At 34.9% G+C, this 20,081-nt stretch overlaps 1 protein-coding gene across 1 annotated transcript in view; it reads left to right on the top strand.

Moving 5' to 3' along the window:
* Positions 1-20,081, top strand: part of LOC145695058 (uncharacterized) — a 96,133-nt gene that overhangs the window by 16,280 nt on the left and 59,772 nt on the right. The window contains exons 2-4 of the mRNA XM_081771894.1: positions 3,076-3,293; positions 8,254-8,447; positions 19,108-19,349. Coding sequence (XP_081628020.1) covers positions 3,078-3,293; positions 8,254-8,447; positions 19,108-19,349 — 652 coding nt within the window. The 5' untranslated portion in view covers positions 3,076-3,077. The remainder of the gene's footprint in view (positions 1-3,075; positions 3,294-8,253; positions 8,448-19,107; positions 19,350-20,081) is intronic.

The following is a 20,081-nucleotide window of genomic DNA, read 5'->3' as shown; positions in this document are numbered from 1 at the left end:
GTGTTTTCAGATTTAGTTTATATGATTTGTGGTATTCGTTTTTGCACACCACATAGTAAAACCCTTTTTTGTTTCGCGATAGATCAATAAGTTTCTTTGATCCAGTGTAAGTAGTGTCAATTTACCATTGTTTTCATGTGTTTGCTCTTTGTAACATAATTCTAAAGAACAAGTGCGCGTTTGCGCTTTTATTGATTCTTGATAATTATGATGATCTTGTTATTTTTGAACTTTTGTATTGTTTTGTGCTATAATTTGTATAAATACGTAGGATTCGTGTTTTATGCTAGTTCTTTTATGATAATGTATGGCCTCAATTTATGTTTCTGACAAGTGTGAAAATCGTTATCATGTTAATTTTCTGTTGTTCAATAAAAGTTTAGAAAGGTAAAACACATAAAATTAAGGTATCACATAAGAAGAGCCCGAATCTAATAACGCCTACGTCGAAAGTGTCAAGATAAATCGAACCATTCTGTCCTCATCCTTTGTCTAGGCTCTTCTGACATACACTTTATGCACCTCAGCACTAACACTTAACTGCGTGGTAAAAATCCAACACACAACTAAGCAAATTTATTCCTTTCTGTGAACATTCCTCCTTTTCCTTTTTGTTAATAACAGACGGCTAAACAATAATTACTATAAATAGTGGTCTTCCTTCCTATTCTGTTTTCTCGATGAAACGCCTAACAATAAGAAAGAAATGTAATCTAAACTTGACTTGATATTGTGATGAAAGGGTAAAACTTAGTCATCTACATTAGCTAAAAGAAAATCTCTTGACTCGAACATTTTTCATGCAGAAAAGTTTCAATGCAGGACTCGGGCCTTTCTGAAGTGTGAGACCTATTAAGAGACTTGGTACACACACAAATAATAATCATAAATAAATAAATAAAATCCAATTTCACGGTGTTCGCCACCAGCAATAATGACAGTAGTCACCCCCAGTCTCTGGTAGCGCCCAGCCGTACTGGATGGAGTAATGCCCTGAAAGGAAAAGCTGGGAGTGCTCTTCCTGGAAGTTCAATATGAAGCCTGATTTCTCTCCTTAGTCGGTTGTACGCCAGTCTCCTCAATCATTATTTATCAGTGAGGAGTGCAAGAGGTCCTACTTCATTGCAATTGTTCGTCTGTTTGAGCCATGATTTAGCTTGCTTATATTTAAGCGATCCAGAACCACTTGTTGCTTCGTAGGCCCCTAGACCGTGATGAAGAAGTGGAGGAGATTTGGGTTATTTCATCGATATGGCTACGTACCATAATTTACCCTCAGGAAAAGAACGTAATGAAAGCACAGGCCGTGGAGTTTACTTCCCGGTATTTAATAATCAAAGATCAATCCGATGATAGTTTAGGTAGTTTATCATAGTCTGTTATTCATAAACAGCTCTTACATGTTGTTGCTACAGGTACCTTTACCCCCCTGACCTGTTAACAAATTACACAGTGGCACTTCATTAGTGCTTACTGTAATCGATAAACAGACTAAATTATTATTGAATTGCACGTTCTTGGGACTGTCCTATCTTAGTCGAAGCCCACCGTTAACTGAACCCTAGTTGAGACGACATGGTTATTTGTAACCGACTAATTTCAAATTGTTTCACGTGGCATTAAATACAATATAGTTTCTGGACCGAGATGTCTAATACCACCGCGTTAGTCGTATGGAAGTGACATGTTTGGGAAACACACCATTAGTTTACCAAGAAATAGGCAGAGTGACGTCTAGATAAATATCATGAAAAGGCAGATTACTATTATTCTAAAAATCTAGTCTTTATTAGAACTTTTGTTCTACACTCAGGAACTTTTTGTTTCTGCGGGGATGATTCACGATCATTAAATAATTTGATTAAATTCAAATAATTACCATATATTTTTTGAAAGTTAGGCATTACATATAAGATCTGTTGATAAGCAAAGACATTATTTATTAATTTGAAACTGTTATTGCTTCTGTAAAAATACATTACACTTCTAATCAAAGACTTTACAATTACTGCAATTGCAAATTAATGAAGGAAGGAAATTTTTAAATGGATGATAAGTATATTCAAGGGTTAGGACTTCTTTGACTTTATGCCTCTATGTCAATTTCTGGCAAAGACTTAACAGCTGTTGTTTCGTCCAAATGGTAATTTCGCATGAAACAAGGTACTTCTTGGTGTGTATGACTTCATTGAATCACTGTTTCAATGTTGTTCTTTTCAAACCTGTCCGGAGCTTTTTTTCAGCCGTTATTCCTATTTCATAATTTCACTTAGACTTTTCCTAGGGTGGATTCGAACCTTCGATCTTTTGTTTTATTAATTTCGTTTTCTCTCCATCTTACCACTAGGCTATTTTGTTTACTTCGTGTGGTGGCTTATTTGCTAGTTTATATAAGAAGACAGTTACAGAAGTGTGCAGTTTATGTATTTCGATGCAGATTTTTCGTGGATTGCTTCATAAATCTATAAATCTAATCGTGCAGTGTTTTAAGTACAAATACTGTACTGCAGCTAATATTTATAATGATATTATGACAGAAAATGACCTGATAAGATTTGATAATATGTTTTGTACGTAGGTCTGAATCAACGATAGCCTTGCTTTTGGGAATGAAATTTCAACTCATTGCAGAGTAGTACCATTTTCCCTGTACGAAATTCCCTTGTAACATTATCGACAGTGGAAGGAAGTGAGCCCATATTTAAGACTTTTGCTTCTAATTTACTTATTTTACGCAGTTATTGAACAAAAATATTGAAAATAAATGTGTCGGTACTGATTCCTCCTATTGAGACCTTCAAACATTTCGAATTTATCAAAAGAAAAAGGAAGTACTTTCGATAAGACGTCATTCACAGGATACGCGATTTATTATTATTATTATTATTATTATTTTTTTTTTTTCACGTCGTAATACCTCAAGAAACAAACATGACACAAAGTTACAGTAGTAACTGAAAATTTGCTCATAAAAATTCGGCGAGAGACTTGATACCAAGGTAAGTTCTAATTTACTTGTAAATGTCAGACGCTGAAAAGATAATAAATTATATTTGTACTTCGTTGTTTTATTAGGAATGGACCAAGAATATTTGACATTTTCATCAGAGGACTCATCGTTACAAACTGACTCCAGTAACCTTTCTGCAGCCAGGCTAGAGGACTGTCAGATTGGAAATGCAAAGATAAAATTACCTCAAGGATTATGTGAAAACAAAGAAGTGTTCCGTGAATTTTTCTCTTATCAGACATGGCAAGAATGCTTCACAGATGAACAGAAAGAACATCTAAAGGTTGGTCATATACTCTATTGCATGATCCTTTAATTGTAGTTAAGTAAATTAGCGGTTGCAATGCTAGTGTTTTTCTTGTGTAATTTCGTGTTGACGCTTGATAAATTTGTCAAATGTGTATTTTGACTTTTATGTAATGATCGTGTCAAAAATTCTGCATAGTACACAAATTTGCGTAAAAGTAATTTCAATACTTCGATATTTTCAGAAGAGCGTAGTATTTCATGGAATTGTGGTATAATATTCAAGAAATAGCTTAATATTTAAAATAACAATAGTTGTAGTGCATAGTAGTATTCATATATTTTTTCATTTATTTTCATATGTCTTAAATTACATAAATATAACGAAATATGTCTAATGTTGGCTATTATTGGTTCAATTAGAAAATACCCAACTTACACAGTGTATTTTGTAAACAGTTCAAAGTAAAAATTTCATATTTGCAATATGAAAGGATAGCATCAGGTTTTCAGTTCGCACCCTATGATTTTAATAATGTAATTTCAACATATTTATTACTTATAAAACGCTATTTAACACTAACTGCGTTGGCTACAAAATCTAAACGACAGTACTGCACACAATTTCGTTTGATATCTTTGGGGAACTTCTAAATCTTTTAGAACAAGTGATCTTTTTGAAAAGACATGAAGATAATTGTAGAACCAAAATTATTCGGCATTATATAAAGGAATCAACGACTTTAATAAAGATTATCAACCTAGCGCATATATATTAAAGAAAGCGAACGGAAAATTTCTCACTGATACGGATAGAGTTGTAAATAGGAGGAAAAATTTCTTTGACGATTTACGCAATATGAAGAAATGAGAAAGTTCGTGAAAAATCTCCGGGTGAAGACGAAATTCTTATTGATTTAATTTTGGATGGAAGGGAAAATTTGGAACGATATACATAAACGCATTCTCCTTATCTGGAACAAAGAGAAATCACCACAAAAGTTGAAGAATGAATTCTTGTTCCAGTTCACAAGAAAGGGGACAAAAAACTGATTGTAATAATTGTCGAGGGTTCTCTCTTGTCAACATTCTATACAATTCTCTCCAACATTCACGCAAGATTGACCACATACACAGATGAAATTATTGGAGATTATCAGTGCAGATTTGGGCGAAAGAGAAACTATCGTCAAATACTCTAAGAGAAATGGGAATACAGCAGCAGTCCGATATATCAGTTATTTATTGATTTGAGAAAGGGTTACGGTTCTGTTAGGAGGAAAACATTGTAAAACATTCGTACCGAATTTGGTATTCCAAAAACGCTGGTTAACTTAATAAAGATGTGTTTAAATGAAACTCAAAAGTAAAGGCTGAATAGGAAAATATTGTCCTCGAGCTTTCACATCGATAATAGCCTGCAACAAAGAGAGGCATTGTTCAATTTTGTTGTGGAATTCGCTGTAAGGGAAATTAAAAATAGCAGCTACGGCCTAGAACTGAATGGCACCCACCAGGTTATGGTATGGTGTATGCTGATGTCAATTTGATAGGGAATAATAGTGGACAATAAAAAGAAGTGGATATGTTTTATTAAACGCCTACAGGAACATGGGTTTAGAAATAAATGGAAAGAAAACTAAAGCCATGGAAATTAGCTATGACCGTCGAACAAGTAGAAACAAAGTTACAAGAAATTTAAAATTTCACTTATCAATGGAAGTGTTTCATCACGTACATAATTTTCAATAGACATTAAGATCGTAATGCCGTTTACAGCAATTTCAAACCGTTCGGAAGATATGAAAAAATGGTTAAATTTAGTGTATTGCTTAAAATGGCGTATTTGTGGGTACTTTTTTAAAAATAATTTTTGATTTGCTTTGCTTCTATAACATTATAGCAATACTTTTTGCTAAGTGTAATTTCAAGTTACCTGAATTTCATAATTTTAAGCATAAAGTCGTCTATGCAGCTAGAATGGCGCTTATCTAAGCAGTTTTTCGAAATAAGGCTTTTAAAGAAAGTCAGATTTTCAATCCCTTATGTCTTTGCTCCTATTCATTCGAAATCTGTCATATCACGATAATAGTATTAGACACTCAAGTACGTTGGATGTGCATGGGCTTGTCAATCTCACTTGCGTTATTAATCCTATAGAGTTCACCAGAATTAGGATGCTAGTGATACTGTAGCATCCGTAGATTGCAACATTGAATAACGAATGTGATATTGTGAGTTTTCGTGTAACATGTAGAATTGAATTCTTTAATTACCTGATTAATGCTATTAAAAAAAAAACGAGTTGGCAACACAGTTAAACTGGTAGTATCACAGAGTATGTCAGTGTCCCACTGCCAATATTTGCATGATACAAAACCTGTTTTGTCTATTAGTTTAAAAGTTACAAGGGCATATAAAGATATATACATATATTTTATATATACATGTAAGATTTCTTGATATGCCCTTGATATATAGATTTGATAAATTGGTATGCATTTGATTTATCTTAATATAGATATATATATCGAGTATATCAAAGTACGGGGTCATAAGCTAACTCCATTTTGAGTAAAAATATGTAAGAATGGGAAGAGTGGAAAGTTGTTGAAAATAGGTGGGTTTCAATCCAAAAGGGTAACTGAAAAAGTAAAATTTTCAATTTGCCAGGTGTTCGAACGAAACATAAGGCCACGCAAAAATGACACGGTAAACGGTCACATTGTTATATGAGTGAATTTAAAACACTTTAAATAAATCCGCTTTCCAGCAACGCTGTATTGTTGGTTAGGTGAGGGCCCAAGGGAACAGCTTGCGGAACTGACAACGTTGCTTTCTCATTTAACATGGGACGCCTTACCAGCATGGAACCCTTTTGTCGCGGTGCTGTTTTGACTCTAACCTTTCTGTCCTCGCCCTTTTGTCTGGGCTTCTCTGACGTGATGCCTGTATTAACGTGTTAATTATAACGAGGAAGATTGACATATCTATTGTTATGATTGTTGTGTTTATACTTTCAAGTCTTTCGTTAATCCACTTGGGTGTAAAATTTCTAAATCTCTGGTATTATACCCACCATAGAAGAAAGAAAAAATGACAAAGAAATGGATTCATGAATATGCTACGTACGAGCGCAAAGGATATCACATCGGGATTCAGGGTTGGCAAAAACATTTTTTTTTTTTTTAAATGATTTGTGCTATGTATTTGTATAATATATGGACAGAAATCAGTTTGTTTCGCCTTGGTGTTATTATGCAGTAACGGGGTTATGCTGGAAGAAGTCACTTAAGCTTAAAGCGGTATCCAAACCGCTTCTCGGCTTACATCCGAGAGAAATTGTTCTCCATTTAGACTCGATACCGGGACTAATTGTCACAAATACGATGAGTTTGCCAATTCACTCACGAAGCAATCCTGATAAAAAAACGTTGTAATAGAACCGTCAAGTGTCACTTCAGAAGGACAAAAAGATTAGCAGTTGCACAAGTGAAACCATTATATATAAATCGGGAAACTCCCGCCTTAGCCGTTGGGAAAATCCCGTTATTGCTTGGTATGTAAAATTTTAAAAGTCAACATATCATAATCGGTACGTTAAAACTGAGGGATTAAATTACAAATTTAGTGTGCAGATATCATTCAATAAAATTTAAACTGAAAGTCCAATCCAAACTAATGTTCGAAGCTACGTAGGCAGTCGATAAATTTTGCCAATTTCTATCAATATATTTAAGCAACCTTGGCTTCTTTATGAAACAACAGGCATTCAGGCAAGCAGAAATAACAATGTGGTTTCGTTTCGTATGTTTAGGCTTATGTAATACCGCGGTTATCAAGGAAAAGTGACATCTAAAACGCTACTTGGTTTACGCTTGACAGAATGGTTGTGGTTCGACCGATAATTGAAATGGGACGCCTTGATTAAAAAGTGAAAAGGAGATAAAACTAATGCAGATGGTTTGATATGTGGAAACGTCACCATGAAATTCACACGATTTAAAGCACTTTTTTTTTTTTTTATTATTGTTGCTGCTTAAACCGTTTTTTTCTTTTTTCTTTTAATGGTTTAAACCAGCCAACCCTGTCGGGATTAAAGGAATTTTTATTAGACTCAAACTGCAAGAACGATTTTCGACTCTCTTCAAACAAAAGTTCACCTCTGGTGCTAGGGGTCTCGGGTTCAAACCCTGCTCCCGCCAAGTGAACTTTGTGGTGGACAAACACCGTGTGCGTGGGTTTTCTCGGGGTTCTCCCGTTTCCTCCCACTTTCTTCATTCCACCATTTCATTCATTACTCATTATCACCGTCTCCTTTAGCCTAACCGGCATAACCGTGGGACGTAAAACTCAAAATTTCATTTCATTTTTTTTTTTTCCTCTTCAAATAAACTTCGGATCATCCTCAAATATTGGGTCAAGTATTTCGGTAAATTTCGTTGGTAGGTTTTCTTACTTTTCTGCTTGTGTGATGGAGATAAGTTAGTGAAGGCAGTGAAATTTATTGAAATTTAGATTTTCATGGTGAATAAATTTAGATTTTTTTTTTTTTAATACGTAAACAAGTATGAATTGAAATCCAATCCAATCCAATCGTGGCTTAACTAATTGTATCAAAATCTACTATTGGATCACATGACATTAAGTATCAGATTCAAGTGAAAATACGGACTTTCAAAAACAATGTAACAAGTAAAATTTTTGAAACTAGAACTAATGTAAAGGTTGGCATTATTTGGTTTATCCATTTCTTAAAGAAGCCATATTCATATCGTACGTAGCAGAATTTAGTATTTAGTGGCAAATAAGGATCTTCGAAACATCCAAGAGAGTCATATTTGTTTTATTTTCTTCCGCGCAAAGACAAGAGTACAGAGGTTCCTAAAATAGTGTATGTATTTTTTTTTTAACAAGATTGTACATACTGTATTACATTCGTATATTGTAACACCATAGTCAATATATGCTGTTCATTATTTTTATTATTATTCTAGAAATTCCTTCCTGTATTTCCCGAGAATGATGCACACGAGAAAGAGGAAACGGTGAAAGCATTATTGTCAGGAGAGAACTTTAGATTTGGAAACCCAGTGAATGACGTACACGTAAAACTAAAAAATGGTTACTTTAGACCAGATATTTCTAAAATGAGATCGTTAATGAAAAAGGCTCAACTACGGGAATACAGGTAAGTCTTGGAAGTTACTCTATATTTTTGCATACCTAAATGAGTGAGTGAATAGCTGATTATTTTAATTGGGTGCTATTTTTGCAAATGATATTTTGGTTACTTGTACATTTTTTTAAAGTTATAAAGTCATCACCTGAGGGTTTATTATTATTTTTTTCTTAAGTTCCCATTTAACGTTTTTCATACCTCAATCAGCTGAATATATATATATATATATATATATATATATATATATATATATATATATATATATATATATATATATATATATATATATATATATATATATATATATATATATAAAATAAGGTGGTCCAAATTTATATGGGGAAAAATAAATTTAGGAATTTCCTTGGACCCATCCCCTAAAATGGTTCCATATGGGACCAGATTAAGCCAAAAGAAAATTCAGATTCATTGAATAATTTTAAATGGTGCCCCAAACGACCTAAAGTTTTGAATGCGTTTACAATAAATAGTATATGGGGAAAAGCTGGAATAAACTCTTGCAATTTAGAAACGGCTTAAGGGAATGGAAAGATATCGTGGATAATGGAACTAGAGGAAGAGACCAACCTAATCTTGTATAGTATTATCATGGCGGCCATCTTGAAGTCCGCGATTTTGAATTCAGGTCAAAATTTTTAAATAGGAAGAGGATTATGTGACATATCTTTTTGAGATAGAATTTCACCAGAAGCACAAATCTGGTATTATTTTCAAGTTACTTATATTCATGTAAGAGTTATTACGCGTGAAAAACAAATGCTTCGATGTAATGTTATTTTATTGTAGTTATGGAACACAGATTTGTCAGTCTTTTACATAAACTGAAACAAACTCCCTATTTCGCTGAACTACAAATAAGTTTTTCCATCAAGATGATTCATAGACCATCATGAGGAAAAAGAAAAATTTTAACTTGGAAGAAATTGAAATATTCCTTATTTATGTAGTAGCTTATTAGTAAGTTGTGAATCTTATTTGCCACATAGTTCACTTTTGTTGCATCTAGGAAAAGATTGTCTGTGGGCCTTCACTATCTGCAAAAGAAACTGTGTCTGCTCCTTATTTTTCGTAAGAACGTTGTTGTAATCTTCTATTAGTTACACTCCCCTTTCTGCTGCACCATTTGTTACGTGGATGAATTTTAATTATTGTCTTTCTTTGAAGATAGTCATTGTTATTTGACCATGAAATCGGGTCACACTCAAGAAACCTTTTGGATATTTTAAATTTATCGAAGAAAATTTGTGTGTTTGTTGTAACAAAACACTAATTTTTCTTTTCACAAAAATTTTTACGTATCACTTCTTGCGTCAAGCCTCTTTACTGCTTCACGGTTTCCCCTTACAGTTTTAATTCTTTCAACTATTTTTTGTTTTTCCATTATGGTAACTCCATCATCAAAAAATCCCAATGCTTGACGTGTTCTTCCGTCAAGTACCAGAGTTGGCGTGAAAGTTTAGAAAGAGCCACTTCAGATAATTCAGCATCTGTTTGTCTATTACTGTACAAACCTTTCAAAAATTGCAGGTCTTGTAATGGTGAATGGGATGCTTGATCACATTTAAGCCAAGCCTGAACATATAGTCGTATCAGAAAATGCATACTCTCCGAAGATCCGTTTCTATTTGCTTCGTTAAACGAAATTGTTGGCAAAAGAGAAATATTTTGAAATGGCAGATTGCTTTTCCCATCCACCTTACATGGTGAATTGTTCCAGGCAAACGAAAGAAAACTCCTCAAGGAAACTACAAGGAAGTATGCCACCCAAGACTATGATGGTCAGTTCTAAAAATTCAATGTAATCGCTTCTGTGGTGTTGTGTTTCTACAAGTTTGATTGCAAAATTCAACACTTCATTTCTTACATCGGAAATATTGTTCCTTACATCATCATCAATTCCTGAAATAAAGCTAGTGCAATCTATTTTAGGCCACTCATTTTGAAAACACTTCAAAAGGAGAACGTTCGGTCCAGATGCAAACGAAACACAACACTTATCAAATACACATTTTAAAACTAATTCATAAATGTCTACAAGGAAGGTATAGAAGGTTATTTTTGAGTTACTGCTCTAGCAGAAGGCAAGCACCGTTGACATGACCCATATTGCAGGGGGTAGTGTCACAATAGACTGCCTGCACGAAGTTTACCAAGTTCCATTCTTAAAACGATTGTACTATAGTAAAAGCAACATGTTCTTCTCTTGATGATGACAAAATGGGAACACCAATTAGCCTCTCATGACCATCTCCTGTAATAATTATTGATAACCTGTCGGCAGTCTCTCTGCTAGTCAAATTCGGCAGTAGTTTTCCGTTCCAATGCACAACTAACGCACTTGATGCATTCTGAAATTGTTTTCTGTGGTTCTGTGCAACTTCGCTACGAATTTTCACTCAGCATTGTTACGATCGTGCTTTCCACGAATCGTAACATTCCACTCAATAATTGTTATTAAATGTATGTTATTGTTAATTTTTGCTTGTTTACTTTTAAACATTATTCGTTTAAATACGATATTAATGTACAAGAGTACATGTTTACAATATGTTCGTTTTGAGTAGGCTTATATTGTTATCTCGATTGTGAATAGTAGTGCGTAATAAAAATTCATTTAAATAAGCGAATATTTTGATATAAACACCAGTAATTATTAACAACATTAAAATTTAGGAGGGATATAGCCTTTTTCTTTTGTTTAAAAACCGAAGTAGAACAATATAGAATTTTGTATAATATGATGACAATTAAATGTGAGGGATGTAAACAAACATTACGTATTACGCCTAAATCCGATCTGTTTAATATGTAAAAATTTAGTCATGCACGGCAGTAAAGCAACAATTCTAAGAAATAACGGGCATAATAAATTTTTATTACATTTTAGATGAATTACGAGAGTAAATTGAATCAGTTTTGTAGTATTTTGAAACTTACCTTTTGGGTTATCGTACATAACTTCAATAAAAACGAGTCATGTTTATAATCAGATAACAGGAGGGACTACGTGAGTGGAAAGAATAAATAATTTTTCAAAATGAAAATCGTGTAATTAGAAATGAATATAGAGAGTAGTTTTCTTTTAATGAGAAAAGAATTTAAGTATTAAAATTAATGGGATTAAAGTACTCCAAAATTTGTTTATAGATGTAAACATTAATCTGCTCCCGAGAGGGCACGATGATTTACGGGGTGATACGATGTGAAGATTTGAAGAAGCTAGGATCTTGCAATTAAGTGTCAACAAAATTAATTAAAATTTGTAGCAGAAGAATCTACAATAGGACTGAAAAGTGATTAAAAAAATTAGTTGCAGAAAATATATACTGCATTTTAGACGTACCTAGTAAGGAGAGCACAGGTAATGAGATTGACATTTCAAATAAGTTATCATCTAAACTCGAACATAATAAAGGAGACATTATAATAAATCCTGCTTCATCTGATCGATTATTATTCCCCAAATGAACTTAATTAGATGTTTTTTTTTTTTTTATAAGTGACTGTCAGTATATCCGTTCTGATTACATTGAAGTTATAATGCATTATTATGAGTAAATAATTTGTCTTCGTCCTGTCACACAAACACAGACAAGCTATGAGGGGGGCGTGTCCTAACTTGTTTTGCTTCAAATGTTGGATCCATCTTTATTATTGAAATTTATAGTTAACCAGACGTGGAATATGACTTCTTTTGGATTATGTAAATATTTGGGTTAAAATGAACTATTTATCCATGCTATTTCGATATGAATTAGCTACTGAAGACTGATAGCGTTTAAGCAATTAATAAAAACAATCTTAGGCAGTTGTAATTAGCTGGAAGCTAATAATCATAACACAATCAGTTAAATGAATACGGGAATAAACAAATAAGAATATCTCATTTGCTACCCTGTACTCAATCTGGATGATGCCTATGCTTTGGTCCTTAAATATATGCATAGTTAATTTCCCTATTGTTATCCACACTAATGAATATATCAATTATAGGATTAAGTTAGTTAGATTAGGGTAGGTAACGTTAGATTAGGTTAAGTATTATTATGTTGTTATTGGTCTGTACTATGCTGAATTTTGTGGCTGAGTCCAATACTATAATTATTGGATAAACTTGCATAAGGAAATGAACTATGTAGTATTGATAATAGTGAGATGTAATCCTCATTAAGAAGGGAATATGATTAACCCCGTCGTCAGATAAAGATATGTACTTGGAACAATGACTAGGTCATTGTATAATCCGTAAAAGAATAACAACAATGTTGAATTTACGTTTCAACCCTGTCACTAGGAACTTTGTTAATAATGCCATTACGCACATAGAACACATGTTGTAAGAAAAAAAACTTTTCATAAGGGACCAAGCATAGAGTATAATTCATATGCTAGGAATTCAAAGAACATCCAGAGTAAGTAGTGTAGTTACGTATTCCCTATCAATTGTCAACAAATTAATAAGGAGATTAAAAAGAGGATAATAAAACAATATTAGTTTTTTTGTACATAAATTTAAATGTCATGAACTACTTCGTTACAAAATATTGCAAGTTAATTTACAATGATTTACAATATGTATACAGTCATCTCAATTGTCATGTTATATGATGTTCCAGTTTCAACAATTGTGATTTCAGTAATCCAGTTAACAACAAATAAAATTAATTTTCCAAAAATCAATTTAATTTGTTTATATCATATTCTCTATAATCTTAGAGTCGTCATTGGAAGTGTCACTGCTGCATGTTCCTGGATAATTTAGAATGATACCGTTGCGCTAAGGATTTTTTTCAATACATATACTGCTAACATGTATACTGCTCTTTATTCAGTAACTAGCATATTTTTATCTTTTAATAATCGATAATGATTTTTTTTCTAACCCAGTGACGAAATCTAGAAATGTACGAGATGCATACATTCAATTAATTATTAAGTAATGTTACAGCATCGGTGAATGGAAGACCGATTTATTACTAGTTCCTCTACATTATGGCCTAATGCTTCTGCCGTCGCTGTCAGAATATGTATTGCTGCTCTATCAGTGACCTTGTATTGATCAAGAGCAAAAAAGTAATAAAATTAGTTTTTCCCCTTTTACATCTCTTGGAGGGCCCGGGCACACACGCATCTATATTTACATGTTCTCTAACATTCTCAACTGGATTTTCCTCTTCATTACTTGAAATGCTCAATATCTTTTGGTGTATGAAGTTCAAACAAATCATTTTCAGAAGTGCATTGTCTTTCGCGTTCCTCTTCCTTTTGAAGCCGTGCATATTCTTGAAAATCTGATATATTGTGTTTGAAAAAGAACTCCCTAGTTTTAATGTGTCTTAGAATCTGTACAAAGTGGCATACACTATTCTAGTTTGTGGTGTTTGATTCATCAGCTCCCTAAGTTTGGCTCCCCCGCAGTTGGCAGGTCTGCTTGACCTTGAGACGGCACCAGTGCTGTTTTTTTCCTGTTTCCTCAGTTCAGTCCAGGCAGACATGCAGTGCAGTGCAGAGCAGCTCAGCAACAATGTGTACTCCGCAACAGAAAGCGCAGTGTGTTATTTGGCTTGTGAAAACTGTGTCAGTTATAACAGTGCAACGTAATTTTAGACGTCAGTATGGTGGTGAACCACCTACAGCAGAAACTATCCGTCATTGGTTAAAGTCTTTCAAGGAAAGAAGTCTTTCAAGTGGAATATCGTCTCGACATGTGCAGGGCCACAAATGGATCCCACGTTGAAGTCTACCAACATTAAACAAAACTTGAAGGAATTCTCTTTTATGATATGTACTCATTGATGTAAGTTTTCATTCATTCCCCAATTAAATTTATACTTAAAACTAGGGAGTTCTTTTTCAAACACCCTGTATATAAATCAGATCAGTAATGAAACCTAATGCCTTGTCTAGTACCGTCAGAAGTCGTAAGAAACAAAAAAGGTCATATCTCGTGTAGTGTCTTAGTCTACTCGTCACATCCATTATCATCCTCTTAACTTTTTTATTTGCGTCTTGTCTGGTGCAGACATATCCAAACTCGCGAGTGCGGATCTCAGACTCAATTGAAAACGAGCCTGTGTGAGCACTAGCCCTATCAGGGAATAGCGAACCAGAACTTTAATTTGAGCGAGTACAAGTTCAATTCAGGACAGTTAGCCTGAATTCAATGAGATTCATGAGCATGAGCTCTATTGAGTATAGCAAGCCCGAGCTCGATTGTGTGTAACTCTGAACAAGCAAAAGCCTCATTGAAATTAATGAGCTCGATGTTCTCTGAGAATAATGAGCCTGATCTCGAATGAGGTCCGATTACAGAACTGCTGTGTCTGATCTGGCGGTATCAGACTAAGCGTCAGGGTTTTGTACGCTTTTCTGTTAATTAAAAAAAAAAAAAAAAAGTAACACATTCTTTAAATTTGAAATAATGTGCGACAGTTTCAATACCTTAACGTTTTCTGTCTCTCATTCAATCTGTTAGCTTTTTCTAAATATTGGGGACAGGTGAGAACTTTATTTTCACTTGATACGCTGAAATACGCTTTTGCGCTTTACTTTCGGAAAGCATTTTTCGAAAACATTTAGAAGAATATTGAAAAACAATTCAAAGGATTTGTCAATACTGTCTTTTTTATATATATATTCCCATTTTTCTTTTTCAAGTAACTTGAGAAATTTACTAATATTTTTTGCGCCATAAGACCTGCAGGTTATTGTTTTATTGTTGTGATTAAATTTACCTTCTAGTCTAATTTTCAGTAATTGACACGTACGGTCAGAGAGACCATCAAGTATCTGGTATTGAAAGTTTTCGTACTCTATATTCGTAAAGGCATTATCAATAGCTGTTTGTGAGTGTGAAGTTATTCTTGTTGGTCGTTTAACCATATAATTGATGTTATAAGAATTTATAAGCAACAACACACGATGCTTTTCCGAAGTTTCTTTCAAAAAATCTACGTTAAAATCACCACATATTAATACTTTCTTTTTATGTTTTATTGATTTGATCGAGCAGATCTTGTAGAGACTGCAAGAATATTTGTATCGAACCAGATTGGCTATGGTATATTGTCAATAATAAAATTTAAATTTTCAAATAACACAGCTGAACATTCGAAGGCAAATTCACATGATAAGCTACACAAATCAGTTAATTCCCTAACCTGATCTTCTATTGAGTTTGCTAAGAAAATAAGAGACCCACCTCGTATATGATCTGTTCTGCAGAAACTACTAATGGTCCTATACTTCGGAATTTTTACGTAATTTATATTATCTTTATTGCACCAATGTTCGGTAATACAAATCACATTGGTGTCGTTTCTATAGAATTCACAAGCACCTCCAGGTCGTCTATTTTTGTCGTTATTCCTTGAATATTATGCACTAGAATGTTCAAAAATTTGCTGTTGTTTTGGTCATAAGAACTTTTAGGTTCGTTGATTCGTGTTGACACTATTGTAGGATGGGATCTTCCACTTTCTTCTTTTCACTTCTGCTGAGTGCGGTCAAGACCACTACTACTGTTATGGGTTGATTCCCCGCCCTTTGCGATGGGATCTTTTAGAATGTCATGAGGGGTAGGATTTACGGGAGGAGAGGGAGCAGCTTGTAACTATCACCTGTTCCGTTCCTTTTCGTAGTCAATACACTGTTGCAACATATATTCCACCCCATTTACTAGTAGTTTGTCATAACGAAAATGTGCAAAACACCCGTCATTTCTTGCTTGCACTAGATGTTTCTTTAGTTCTTCACGAGTTTGTTTCACTCCACCAGAGAAATGTTCAGTTACTGACACTCTAGATCGAAGTGTTTTTCCCCAACCTTAGAATTTCCTATTTCGTTTTGAATGAATTGAACTTAACAACAATAGGAGTTTCCCTAATTTACTTCCCATTCTATGCGCTCTCTGTCATATCACTATTGATAACAGTATTATTATCTGGACAGTTTCAGATGAGATCAATGACTTTGCGTTCACTTTCTTCCCACATTTCGTGTTTATGCACACTCTCATTTACACCATAAAAAAACACATTATTTCTTCTGGACTGTCCTTCAAGATAGTCTATCTTCTGTTGCAAAGAAAGATTTTCCCGTTCTAATTTCTTTAATTCAGTTTTGTTTTCGAGAGTTCGTTTTTGAGTTGTGAGATTTTCTGAAGCACTGTTTTTAATTCGAGCCTCACATGTCTCACGTGATCTATCAGACTGTCCTGTCCTCTTTTTAGTTTCGCAAGTAGCTTCTTAATGTCCTCCATATCGGGGCCAGGATTTGCCTCGATTCAGTGGGCCAACAGGAATATTACAGTAAGAAACGCACTGACACCCGCACATTTAGTAATAAGATATTCACTCCCCACTCCTAAAAAAAGTACTCGCTCCAACACTTTTTGACACTTCTTTTTCTTTGTATGAAGGAGCCCACGGTGGCTCTCCATTGTCCCACGCTGATTCCCATTTCTCACATGTGTTCACCAGACAGAGAGGCGAACATCCTTCCTCTTCGACGAACTGAACTGGACTTTTTAATCTACTCCATTTCGGAGATGCCTTTGTGAGTTTTTCGTTGGCAGCTGGAGACGGGAGTTACGGTCGTGCAGAACAATACTGTCCAGTCGAATCTACTTTCTTTTTTGACGAGTAGCTTCTTTCACCGGACTGATGTTTCCATAACACCAGTCACCTCATATAATTCTGTATGGTCATATGACTGTTCTCTCTAATCAGCGCACGTACTCTTTCTCGGCTTTCATCCGTCTCTGTAGTTGTAGGCCTGCCACTTCGATGTTTATCTTCTACCGACGTTTTCCACTCTCGGAACTTCTTTAAACGTTGCTAATGTCAATTGTGTCCTTCCCATATTCCACCAGTTATTTATCTTGGGAATTTGGTAACCCTCCATATGTAAGAAATCGACATAGTTCTTAGTTTTCCTCTGCTATGTACGTTGTTTATTTAGTTTTCCGCAAATACATACACACACACACAATATATATATATATATATATATATATATATATATTTGGTCTAGGAATTAATTCGTGCGGGTGGACAAGAGATGGCGCAACGAACGGAGCGTCCCACAGTTCCGTGTATCCACACATGTGTTGCAAACCCCTGTCATCGCGTATCGTTCGTAGTATAGGGCAGTGGATTAAAGCGTCAACAACACCAGTTTGTAGTTAAGTGAACATGGCGCAATTTGTGCCTGATAAAGTGTTTTTGCGGGGTGTCCTGCTGCATTACTTTAACATGCAGAAAAGTGCGACTGAAAGTCATCGTATTTTGGTGGAAGTGTATGGTGACCATGCTCTAGCTGAGCGAACGTGTCGGAAGTGGTTTGCACGGTTTAGAAGTGGTGATTTCGGCTTGGCAGACCAAGAGCGAGCTGGACAGCCAAAAAAATTTCAAGACGAAGAATTGACAGCATTGCTCGAGCAGGATTCGTGTCAAACGCAGGAACAACTTGCAGCAGCATTAGGCGTTGATCAAACAACAGTCTCCAAACGCTTGAAAGCCATGGGAATGATTCAAAAGATGTCACATTGGGTTCCACATGAATTGAAAGACAGAGACGTTGAAAGACGAAAAACCATTTGCGAATTGCTGCTTCAACGACAGAGCAGAAAGGGGTTTCTGCATCGAATTATTACGGGTGATGAGAAGTGGATCCATTACGAGAACCCTAAACGAAAAAAGGCCTGGGTAAAACCAGGTGAACCAGGTCCATCACAACCAAAACGAGATATTCACTGTGCAAAGGTTATGCTGTGCATATGGTGGGATATGAAAGGTGTGGTGTACTATGAGCTGCTGCAACCGGGTGAAACTATGAATGGAGAACGTTATCGACAACAATTAATGCGTTTGAAGCAAGCTCTGGCCAGAACACGACCAGAATGGGAGAACAGACATGATAAACTTATTGTTCAACATGATAACGCTCGCCCACATGTCGCAAAACCGGTCAAAACCTATTTAGAAAATGTCGGATGGGAAGTTTTACCCCACCCGCCGTATTCACCAGACGTTGCTCCTTCGGACTACTACTAGTTCGATTGCATGAACAACGATTTGATTGGACAGCGGTTTACTTCTTCAGAAGATATCGAAACATGGGTCTCTGACTGGATCGCTTCCAAGGATGAGGACTTCTTTCGCCACGGAATCCGTACATTGCCTGACAGATGGGCGAAAGTGGTGGCTAGCGATGGACAATATTTTTCTTAAGGTATTTATGTATTTTGTGTTTGTACTACAGCTTCAATGTGTGCGTACCAACCGCACGAATTAATTCCTAGACCAAAATATATATATATAATGTGTTAGTAATATATCATACTATGTGTGAAGTTAATTGCAATTTGATAAAAATAGTTAATGATGCTTAAAGATAACGCCGCTGAAGAAAGTGGGAATTCCCAAGGGTCTAAAGCCTGTTTCGTACTGATTACATTTCTAAAAAAAATCAGTCATGTTTAGTTTGTAGAATGATTAGCTTCAGAATTGCTTAATTTGTTCGAACGTATTATTTGATCATAGAATTAACTTATATAGTTTTTGGTGTAATAACCATTTTAAGTATAGATTCTTAAATGTAATAACAAGAGATGGTGACCTAATGACTACCTTCATCTTACTCTCAGGTACAAACAAAGGAGGTATTACTTTCGCGTGATGAGAGAGATATTAATATCTCGACGAAGGCTCCTAGAAGCAGCATTTCGTCAGCCTCCGGAAATTCCACCGAAAGTTGATAGAATACCTCCACCGCCACGAACATCTCCAGCGGAACAGCGTACTCGCAGACGGTATTTTCAGGAATTGTCTGCGATCCGAGAAGAAGTCGGAGAAAGTAGCCAAAGTTCAGATGATGAAAACTATCCAGGTAAGACTTTTTTTTTTTTTTTTGAAAGGAATTGTCCTATCCTATTCTGTCAGCAAATTGAGCAATATTTAATAATTATGGAAGCCACTAGAGTAGAATGTAAATAAATCATTTCATTCTAAAGACTCTCTTACACACACATACCTGGGTTACTGATGGAATACTTGTGCATTCTCTTACCTAGGATATTACTGGAATACTTGCACATTGCATTACCTAGGTTAGTAGTGGAATATTTGTGCATTCTATTACGTAAGTTATTAATTGAATACCTGTGCAAATTTAATTCCCCTCCTTCCTCAACCGTTAGCTCAAATCTGTTTACCAGTAAACTAAAAACTAATACTCCATCTTTATTTCGCGAGGGCCAAGGTCGATTGCATGTAGTAACTTGTTGTTCAGGACAGATTCATAGAGCAATGTTTTTTGGCATAGTGTTTGAATTTTTGATTCTGATTAATCATAAACAAAATGGGATAGGTACACAAAATAGTTCTGGCTTAACCTTTCCCTTCTTGTCAGTCAAACTAAACTGCGTTCCAATAATGTCCTTTCCTGTGCCAATTACCTAGGTATTAGTACTGCTGTTTCAGTCATTCTGATAGATTCATTCGAGTTTCAGAGTAATCGTTCATCTTCCTTTATTGACGTCTCGAATATATAAATTGACGCGGATATATAAATTAAATCTGCCAGCAACATTCAATAAGTTCACTCCAGGAATTATTTCCC

This window comes from Thermobia domestica, chromosome 9 (genome assembly GCF_964235325.1).
Source record: "Thermobia domestica chromosome 9, izTheDome1.hap1.1, whole genome shotgun sequence".
In the NCBI taxonomy this organism is placed as follows: Eukaryota; Metazoa; Arthropoda; class Insecta; order Zygentoma; family Lepismatidae; genus Thermobia; species Thermobia domestica.
Note: the sequence above shows the minus strand (reverse complement) of the source record. Positions and strands in the feature narration are given on the sequence as shown.